General features: G+C 26.4%; 3 protein-coding genes across 4 annotated transcripts; 1 reads left to right on the plus strand and 2 right to left on the minus strand.

Moving 5' to 3' along the window:
• Positions 1–69: 69 nt before the first annotated feature.
• Positions 70–3,242, minus strand: LOC117165811 (uncharacterized). The gene is made up of 4 exons (XM_033349202.2): positions 2,799–3,242; positions 2,430–2,631; positions 2,030–2,225; positions 70–1,947 (listed from the first exon to the last, which is right to left on the minus strand). Exons 1-4 carry the CDS (start codon positions 2,887–2,889, stop codon positions 1,654–1,656), a joined length of 783 nt encoding a protein of 260 aa, XP_033205093.1. The 5' UTR covers positions 2,890–3,242; the 3' UTR covers positions 70–1,653.
• A 549-nt stretch (positions 3,243–3,791) lies between these two features.
• On the plus strand, positions 3,792–5,499 carry LOC117165819 (GTPase Era, mitochondrial). Its single transcript, XM_033349214.2, has 3 exons — positions 3,792–4,327; positions 4,418–4,852; positions 4,929–5,499. Exons 1-3 carry the CDS (start codon positions 4,085–4,087, stop codon positions 5,304–5,306), a joined length of 1,056 nt encoding a protein of 351 aa, XP_033205105.1. The 5' UTR covers positions 3,792–4,084; the 3' UTR covers positions 5,307–5,499.
• On the minus strand, positions 5,486–9,226 carry LOC117165820 (sulfotransferase 4A1). 2 transcript variants are annotated; one of them, XM_033349215.2, is made up of 7 exons: positions 9,075–9,226; positions 7,561–7,785; positions 7,186–7,285; positions 6,506–6,701; positions 6,302–6,428; positions 6,093–6,187; positions 5,486–6,022 (listed from the first exon to the last, which is right to left on the minus strand). In XM_033349215.2, the coding sequence occupies exons 2-7, from the start codon at positions 7,766–7,768 to the stop codon at positions 5,717–5,719; spliced, it is 1,032 nt and encodes a 343-aa protein (XP_033205106.1). In that variant the 5' UTR covers positions 7,769–7,785; positions 9,075–9,226; the 3' UTR covers positions 5,486–5,716. The 2 variants fall into 2 exon arrangements, with proteins under 2 accessions (XP_033205106.1, XP_076473659.1); XM_076617544.1 differs by lacking the exon at positions 9,075–9,226 and having other exon boundaries at positions 7,561–7,888.
• Positions 9,227–10,229: the final 1,003 nt, after the last annotated feature.

Consider the following 10,229-nt stretch of genomic DNA (forward strand, 5'->3'; position numbering starts at 1 on the left):
GACATTTTTTATATTTACATTAAAGTAGTTGATTAAAAAATTAATATGATTTTATTTAGTAAATGCGTATATAATATGTATATACATATATATATATATATTAAGTATTATATATTGTTATTTATATATGTTTATATATATATAATTTTATCTTTTACTTCAACTTGAAGTATTGAACATAATGATTTATTAATGATATCATTTTTCTTGAAAATATTTTGCTTTGATTATATATAAAGAAGCCAGAAAGATAGTATAAAGGTGACATTTGAAATTTAAAATTTAGAGGCTTTTTTATGCTTTTTATATTTCTACTCATGTACATCATTTCTGTATTGGTGCAATTACATGGTTGTACTTTAAGATTAAATTATATTTATTTTAATGTGTAATAAAATGATATAATAAAATATTTAGCCATATTATGCATAAAAAAGAAGCACCTACACTCAATAATTATTTAACAACTCTATACAAGTGTAGTGTATTTAGAAATTTATAACACATTTGGTATACTAAATTGAAGAAGTAATAAAACAAAAAAATTGAATAATACTTTCCTTGGTTCAAGCTACATTTTAATATGCGGAAACATAGCTTGAAAGTCATTGTTAGTTGTAACTATTAGTTATGATATTCTATGTGATGATATATATTATATAAGTTTATTTCAAATATAAAGCACAGTTATTGCATAAAGAGTTTCAATATTGACAAAGAAAAATTATATAAAATCATATACATATATATGTATATTAAGTTTGTGTCATAGCCAAAAATTTTGGAGCATGAAAACATTACGCGTGTATGTATGTACACACTTATCTATATTATGTACAATTATGTAATATTAAGTATTATAAAACACATACTATACTTAACCTATGCTTTTTTAAATTATTATATAATAGAGTTATTGTACTTTAATTCATAGTAAAAGATTTTAGATTTATTTCAAACTTGATAGATTATGGAAAAATGAACAGTTTATATGACTCTAGTATGATTCCATGCTTATTTTCTATAAATTAACTTAAGTTTCAATTTTATTTTATTGCATAAATAGTAGTTTCACTTTATAAATAAATACATATATTAATCCAAATGAATTGCAATTTTATCGTAATACATCGGTTTCTCTTATGTTTATATTTTATAATGAAAAATTTCTTTAAAGGTGAAGAAATGTTACTCATTTTCTACAGCAAATCATTTTGTATATTTGTATTTCGCTTAAATAAACTTATTCGAGTATAAAAAAGGAAAATATATATTAGTACTGCATTAAACATAAAGTATCGCGGACATCAGTTGTACTTTCCGACTCACAATCAGACATTGTATATAATGCCCACAACAGTGCCTCTTATGTTTCTTTAAGTTGCAAATGTTACCATGGGCGACATTGATGTTACATTACTATTTTGTATCACAGATATAAAGTTTTCCTAGCCTAGAAAAATTGTTAATATTTTCATTAAATTTTCCTCATTTCTTTGTTTGCACAAATCAAAAGCTTGGAAATGAAATATTTATAGTCAATGATGCACTTTTGATAATATTGTGTATCGATGTTTTATGTTTAGAAAATGTAGTATATGAAAAATAGTGATAGTATTTTATATAGCTTTATATTAATATACTAATATTAATCTAACGCATAATTTTGTCATAAGATGGTGGTGGAGCTTCTTCTGGTAGATTGTTCGAGGGAATCAAAATAGCAATATGATAGGGTGGTGGTGGATTCTGTCTTACTACAGAAATAGGTCTAATATTTTCATTAGGTATTGGAGTTGTACCAGTCACAGATGCAATGCGCTCCTCTTGAATTTGATGTTCTTCATGACTATTGTGATGATGTCGACAACATAAAATAGAGTATAAGCATGCAAATAATAATAATGTTAATAGACCCCAAAATACGAATATTTCTATACCTTGACCCTGTTGAGAAAATGTTCAATATTAATAATAAAGAAATGAAATTAAAACGTTTACTTCATAAAAAATTTTAGCTTCAACTTACTCCACTACTGAAATAAAATTTTGCAGCAGCCACAAATCCTGTTACAAGCACAAACGTTATCCAAACACCACACCGTAATCTGTAACTTGCAAGTTCTGCATCATTAAATTCCGAAAAATCCAAAAAGCTCCTATTTGTTCCATTTGATGTAGTATTTGATAATATCAATTGATTATTCCCAGCAGTTGTTACATTACTGTAAACAAATAAAAGCTTTAATATTTTGGCTATTGTATTCATAATAGTCCCTTAAACATCCATATTGTTCATAACAGTTTATCATTAAGGGCGAATCATTTATAAGTACTTTCTGGTGATAGACATGTATAAGTGAGTCACCCTGTATATAAGAAGAACATGTTCCTCAGAATCCTCTTAGTAGACCTTTTTCTTTAATTACTTGGAGATGTTGTTTAGCTGGACATGTTGAGTAGAGCCAACTGGAAAATGTTGTGTCTCATTGTTTGGTCTTATCGTTGTTCTTATCATTCTGCAAGTATTCATATTACTAGGACCAGCTGTATTTCCCACAGCATTCAGATTTTGAAATCGGTGAAGTGGAGTAACCATTTGTCTCAAATCTGCATTATATCTAGATTGATCTGTAAAAGCAACAAATATAAGCATGAAGATCATTTGGTCTACTTAATGAAGAAGATTAACAATTTTGCTGTTGTGTATATTAAACAATTTTCACCAAAATTTGTAGGTATCATAAGTAATAAATAAATTTATGTATTAGAAAAAGAAATTGAAAATATTTTCTTACTCAAGCGGGTCTTTGGCAAAGGTGTGGCGGGGTATCGGCGGCCAGTGAAACCGTAATACCTGCCCGCCGGTTTGTTAATCCAGAAATGCATGCTCCGTTTGAACAGTTTTACATATCCATTGCTATTTATGAGACTTGGCCATCAACTACTATAGGAAACTGAACCACTTTCATAAAAGTCTTCACAAAAAGGTTGCGGATGGTTTTAGTTCAAGTTTCATTGCCCGTACATTTTAAATCGATGCATCGCATCAAAGCAATTCTGTTATTCATCATTCGTAAAGAAGATATTTAAAGCATTTAAAAAAGTTATACATTTCTATCTTCTCTTATCTTAAGAACTTTTATCACGTTTAATAAACATTCTGAAAAATTCAATACAGCCAAACGAGAATTTGCATTCGAATCTGATTCGAATAACATACGTCAATACATAATGACTGAACTGCAGCTTGAAATTTTGTCATTGTCAATTTAAAATCAGGTGTACCAACACAGATGAAATATACATCATGGATTTGTTAGAAGAGAGAACTGAAGAAAATAAATTTTTCAAATAATCTATTTGAAATAAAAAATAATGAATATTATCTGATATTATTCAATTATTTAACAATGAAAATATATTTTTTTCTTTTACGTTCAATCATAATAATATTTTATGTATAACACACGAAGAAACTAAAGAAATAACATTCAAATGTAATTTTTCAAAATAAAAGGTTTGGAAGTAAATTATATTTTTTATTACATATTTGTGCGTCACTTCGTTCTTTATTATCTCTTAATTTTTATTTTATTATATCATACTACATGTTATTAAATAAGTTCGAACATTTGAAAAATAAATGTTTTGTCTTTAATATTTTCTATTTTAAAGGAATGACAAATATGTTTAATTCATTTTCTAATTAGAAATTTTAAGTTGTAATGATTTTTTGTGAAGCATTTAATTATTATATATGTATATGACTTTAATTTATGCTAACAATTAGTTGAAATAAGTTACGCAGTTAGCTTATAAATTGAATAGCGTATTGAGTTTGTATCTAAGTTGGCATATCATCGGTATGCTTATTGCCAAACATTTGAATTGTTCTATATGTAAATATAAATTGATAGAATCGAAAGTATTACTTGATGTTTTAGTAAGAATGATGTTTTAACATTTGTAAATAATGCTGATAAATTAATTTACCGTAGTTTATTCATGGGAATGTTCAAACCTAACCTATTAGACCTTTTATAATCTCAATAAATAATGTGTTATTAATTTTATTGGCATAATGATTTCATTTAAAATCAAACAACGTGTGCTTCAATCTAACATATCTTTTTTTAAACGATCCCCTTTTTGCTCTGCTATTTCGAATGTTAGCAATGAAGCACAGTTAATATCAAATGATCAAACTGCATTAAATAATGCATCAGACTTATATCAGGGAATCAAAAAATTAGTCAAAGTTGCAATCTTAGGTTTACCAAATGCTGGAAAAAGTACATTGGTAAATAAACTCACAAACAGATGTGTACGTATTTTCATACATGTTAGAATAATTTATTTATTTCATAATTTTAATATAAAATAAGTATCTTTAATATTTAATATTAATATACAGATATGTCCAACGTCTTCAAAAGTTCATACTACAATGCACAAAGCAGAAGCAATATATACAGAAGGAGATACTCAAATTGTATTTATGGATACTCCTGGATTAGTAGTACCTAAAGAAATAAAGACTTATAAATTATCAGATTCATTCAAAGATGATCCTAAAACTGCACTCATTGAAGCAGATATTATTGGGATAGTACAAGATGTAACTAATGTATTTACTAGACATAAGATTGATGATTTTGTCCTTGATTATATAAAGGAAAAAAGAGAAGACACACAACTATTGATAATTCTTAATAAAGTAGATAGATTAAAAGAAAAGATGGCATTGTTAGAAATTACAAGACAATTAATAAACAAAGAGAATTATCCAAAATTTGATGATATTTTTATGATATCTGCACTTAATGGAGATGGTGTGGATGATTTAAGGGTAATTTATAATAAATATTATGATAAAAATAATTTTCAATGATTTTTTATATTTTATATTTAAATATATGTTGTAGAATTATTTGCTCGACTCAGCTAGAGTAAGTAATTGGAAATATGATGAAAAACGTTATAGCGATCAACCAGCTAAAGTTATAATAGAACAGACAGTTAGAGCTAAATTAATGGATATACTTCCATATGAAATGCCATATAATATAAAAATACTAACAGAACATTTTGATTTGGGTGATGATGGTAGTATTCATACTGTTGTAACATTAAATTGTCCTAAAAAAAAATATGTGGAGATATTATTAAAATCAAAGGCCCAAAAGGTTAAATGCTTATCATTTTACGTAGAGAAAGAATTACGTCATGCATTTAAAACTAATGTAATAGTTCGTATAAATGTAACATGTGCAAAATATGAAACTCCTCAACTAAATCGGTAAAGTCATAATTTTATAAATGATATTTTTTTCCTTTTATATATTATAGTACAATATGTAAATTTATTTAATACATTGATATAATTTAAAGTACACCATTTTTGCGTACAAATATTTAGAATTATTTACTTATAATTCTCAATGAGAATTGATTGTAAAATTCATCCAAATAAAAAAAGAGGTTGGAATATATAAATATATTTTATTTAACAGAATTTCCTAACAATAACAATAATAATTTATTTCCCAGTCTTCCAGTCATGAAAAAAGACTTGCTTTGCATTCTCGGCTATATATCCTTGATTTCCGATACACGTATTTACACATTGTTTTTACCTAACCAAAATTTTCTAATTTTTTCTTAAAAATATTAAAAAATAATTAAACGATCTAAACTGTTTGAATTATCAGTTCTAGTTATTACTAATGTTATTAAAATACGGGAAAATGAGATCAGTTCCTCTCAAATTTTCTTCTATCCATTTATCAGCTTTAGCATTAAGTTCCTCAGTGAAAATATCTTGCCATCCACCACTTTTGCCTTTTCTGACAAATATTCCTTTCGTTATAATACCACATTCGTTTAATTCTGATAAATTCACCATTTGATTATTTCGAAAATTCTTTACATTTAAATAGTCTGCTACTTCTTTTAATTGTTCTTCAGTATAAGTTTTTCCAAGAAATTTAGCAACTTCTTTAATTGCTTTTGAAAAATCCTAAAAATATGTGAATAAAAGAAATTTTAAAAAAGGATTAATCTTTTTCAAATATCGTGTTTTATCTTACATGTTGCATATCTTCATAAAACATAAATAAAACGTTTGGATGATTTCTATTTGCCCATGCTTCCTTTAAGTGTTCCCAATATGGACCCCAATATGCTAAAAAAAAGATTATATAGGGGATTATATAAGACATAATTTATGTTCTATAAAATTTGTTAATCTTGTTATTTAGGTTTAGTATGAGTATTTAAAAATTTACGTAATACCTACTAAGATTATTCTGAAAGTAATTCCAAAATGTTGGAAAATCACCTATGTATCCTTGAGTTTTAATACCTATATTTAAATAATACCAAGAAACAGCAACATCCTTTGGATTTCTTGCAACGTACACTATCTTCCACGAAATAATATAATTTTACATAAAATTATACAATAAAAGACAATATAACATCTTCATAACTATAAGTTTACCTTACAACCACTGTCCAAAATATTTGGTAACAAAGAAAATGGAAAATGTGATTTTATGAATCTCTTTGAAGGCAATTTTGCTAAGACTTCATACCCTGGCTCAGCAATCTTTTTACAAAATTCTACTTTGTCTTTATCTCCCTCATTCATCTTTATCAATTCTCGAGTTACCTCTGAATGATTAAACATACTAAATCTAGAAATAATATTTGCAGCTGCGTTAATAAATTCTGTATGCAACACTGTTATTTTCATTTTGCAATATGTATACCTGTTATACATTAAAATATTTCTACGTATGATTTTAGATTTTGCTTATGGAACTATTAACCGTTCTTGTAAAAATTGTTTTATTTTTAATAAAATAAAAAAAATTTTTTTTAATGTAAGATGAATTTCACATTCTATCTTTTTCTTTAACTATATAATTACATGTCGTTCGTACGTAATATTATGGTCACAGGATATTGTATATTAGCCAGGAATAAATCGCATAATTTTTCAGGGACGATGAATTCATATAACATTAGTATTGTAATGTTATATAACTGTTAGTTCTGTTATATTAGAAACTACTGTTTTATGAAAACCAGTGACAAACTTCTACAATCACCATATCGTCTGCTAATTTTTAATTTATCTTAAGACTTCATTAACTTAATTTAATTAATTATACTAACTCAAAAAATGGAAATCGTTCTGCCAAGAATTCCGTCCTTGCTCTATTAAAATCTAAGTCATTTGACAATAACCAGATTAATTCTTGAGTCCACGTCGTTCCTGGAATAAATGAGAAACAAAGTAAAGTGTTTAAATTTATTCTAAAAATATCTTAGTGTACTGTCTTTTGATATTTAAATTTAAAAGATATCGACAACCGAAATAATTGAATTATATCGATTATATTGACATTGTGCATACAAGCATTTAAATTCTTTAACCTTGGTACTTTTTTAAAGGGAAGAGTATAAAAACTTAAATAATAATCACGTTGAGAATTAGAATTATATTTTATTATCATCAATGATAAAAATTTTTAAAACATATTTAGTTACCTGATCTTGGATAGGATAAAACCCACGTATCGTCTGGCCTTGCCTTAAAATTATAAAATCCTTTACCTTCTATCGTATATTTATAGGGAAAGAACCACTTTTTTGGACCTACTAAAACAAAACCTGTTCTTTCACCTTTAAATAATTCCAACATTTCCTTCGTATCTTTTTCGTTCAAGTATTCATATTTCGGTGACTCAAGGGCCATTTTTCTATATTTTTACTCTGTAACAAGATACCATTGGCGGATTATGGAAATTGACTAACAGTTTTATTGGCTTCTATGCATTATCAATAGACAATCTATTGATTGTTATGCATTTATACGAAATTTGAAAATACAAAAAATGCACAGAATGCGCATAATACACAAAGATGTATAAAATATCTTAAGCATAGTACACTCTATAATATTTCTATATGTTAATTTCTACATATTAATATATTTATTATACAGTAAAACAATTTTGATTGGTAAAACTCCTTTTGCAAGTGATCATTTCCCACGTTACCGGCACTCGATATAAATGTATAGAATTACAACGTTTACAACTGTAAATGAGTAAAAGGATAAAAACATAAATCCAGAACATGGGATGAACAAAGAAGAAACTCTGACATGATATTTACAATTTTGTATATAATAAAACGTGTAGGATATCAGCGGGTAATTCCAACATAACTCCAAAACACTAGCCTGGGCGAACGCTTTAAAATTACGTTTTTTAATTAATATAAATATTTAATTAATATAATTTAATTAATTAATTATTATACATATTATAATTAATATAATATGATTTATTAATATTAATTAATATATTATTAATTAATATAATATAAGTATAATATTTTTTAATTAATATTATCGTGTTTCCGTCACGGGAAATGTTGTTCTGCGGCTTTGTTTTTGAATATAAATCCACTTTCATTACGAAATGATATGTGACACACTATTAAGTTATAGCAATATCCTTCTACCACTGTTCAAAATATCATGTCAGTGGCAGTGTGCAGCTGGTTTATTCCTTATTTACATGCTGGGCTAGACATCCCATATAATCTTTTATTCATTAATAAGATTTAAGAATTGAAATAAATAATAAACAGATAGAAATAAATTTATTAACGACAATGAAAACCATTTTACATTGATCCTATAATACTGATCGTTTCACTACAAAATGTAAAATAATAGAATTTTTGAAAAAAGTATGAAATAATTTCTATTTTATTTGTATTTTATTTAAGTAATTTAGTAAATGGTAATTAAGTAAATGGGTAATCTAATTTAACAACTTGCATATGTGTCTAAAAAGGATACAAATAAAATAAAAATTATTTCATAGTGTTTAACACACCTTGTTTTTTTCTTTATTTTTTTTTTAAACGATTAATTGTTTATGAAGAAACGTAATATTATAATCAAAATAAATTAGCGATTTTTATTTCAGAAAATTGCATATATATTTATTTTTCAGTCAACAATTAAATGAACTAAATAAATTACTTACTGAAGTGTAATAATGAGGATGTTGAAAAGTCTTCGTTATTAAATTAAGAGATTGTTGAACTATATGTATCACTAACAAGAGACGATGTTTACGCACCGTGACAGAACGTACACCTGATAGAAGAAGAATCCATGAATAAAACCCGAAGAATATAACGGGAATTCAGGTTAACGGATTTTTATTCAACTAAGTACATTCCTACCGGTCTAATCCCACTTCTTATCCTTTTATTTTCTGGTAATAAGTTTGTTATCCAAACTAAATCCAAATCCAAAATATAAAATAAATTTACATAAATATCATTTAACATTTAATTTATTATCTCTTCGAGGACGATTGACACATATATGTATGTATACATATGTTCAACGTAAACCATCTACATAGTCTATAAATCCATATACATTCAGCAACATGAAGACACATACATACAATATGTCCGCTTTAAATCTCTACACGTGATTATTTATGTAATTACCAAATATACGAAAAAATTCTTTAGATAAAAGTTGTATGGTATCGAGGGGGACATATCATGATGATAATTGTTTGATCTTGATAAAATTGAAATGACCTGTAAAAATCACTTTTGAATTTTTAAATGGAACCCTATACTTTTTATTGTATATTCTTGTAGCTGATTTCGAGATCTTTCGAGAAAACAATACCTACACATGTAATTTACATACGCCGTTTTAAAGATCTGATCTCTTAAAGTTACTCGATGTACACCATTTTATCTCTCCATAATTGCGACACTTGAGACCCGATTTCCTGTAATATCACCTCCAAAACATTATTCATGATTGGAACATTTCAATATTATTAAATTTTTTACTAAAGAAGCAAAATTATAGTATACTTTTAGAGTTTACAAAGCTTTTTAATAATAAAAAAATATTTATTTTACATAACACTTATTGGATATTAAATTAGATACAAAATAATAATAATATAATCATAATAATCATATATGTAAGACAAAAGTTGCTCTCTATTATCATTATCACGGTTTTGGTTTTTACTTCCGTCCCCCCTTCTACTCGGTCAATCGTGAGTCGCTTACAGGGCCGCATTAAGAGATGAGAAGAAGAGACAGGGACAAGACAACAGGGTACGAGTTATTTTCACACGATGGCGTTACACAACGACGTT

The sequence above is a fragment of the Bombus vancouverensis genome, chromosome 3 (assembly GCF_051014615.1).
Source record: "Bombus vancouverensis nearcticus chromosome 3, iyBomVanc1_principal, whole genome shotgun sequence".
NCBI lineage: Eukaryota > Metazoa > Arthropoda > Insecta > Hymenoptera > Apidae > Bombus > Bombus vancouverensis.

What these genes read in the sequence shown, in the direction of transcription:
- LOC117165811 (XM_033349202.2), bottom strand. Translation starts at nt 2,889, where the DNA reads ATGCATTTCTGGATTAACAAACCGGCGGGCAGGTATTACGGTTTCACT. An exon ending in TTTGCCAAAGACCCGCTTGA is followed by an intron (nt 2,632 to 2,798) that starts GTAAGAAAATAT and finishes TTGCTTTTACAG; the next exon opens with ATCAATCTAGATATAATGCA. An exon ending in AATTTTATTTCAGTAGTGGA is followed by an intron (nt 1,948 to 2,029) that starts GTAAGTTGAAGC and finishes TTTTCTCAACAG; the next exon opens with GGTCAAGGTATAGAAATATT.
- LOC117165820 (XM_033349215.2), bottom strand. Translation starts at nt 7,768, where the DNA reads ATGGCCCTTGAGTCACCGAAATATGAATACTTGAACGAAAAAGATACG. An exon ending in TTTATCCTATCCAAGATCAG is followed by an intron (nt 7,286 to 7,560) that starts GTAACTAAATAT and finishes CATTTATTCCAG; the next exon opens with GAACGACGTGGACTCAAGAA. An exon ending in GAACGATTTCCATTTTTTGA is followed by an intron (nt 6,702 to 7,185) that starts GTTAGTATAATT and finishes TATTATTTCTAG; the next exon opens with ATTTAGTATGTTTAATCATT.
- LOC117165819 (XM_033349214.2), top strand. Translation starts at nt 4,085, where the DNA reads ATGATTTCATTTAAAATCAAACAACGTGTGCTTCAATCTAACATATCT. An exon ending in ATAAACTCACAAACAGATGT is followed by an intron (nt 4,328 to 4,417) that starts GTACGTATTTTC and finishes ATTAATATACAG; the next exon opens with ATATGTCCAACGTCTTCAAA. An exon ending in ATGGTGTGGATGATTTAAGG is followed by an intron (nt 4,853 to 4,928) that starts GTAATTTATAAT and finishes TATATGTTGTAG; the next exon opens with AATTATTTGCTCGACTCAGC.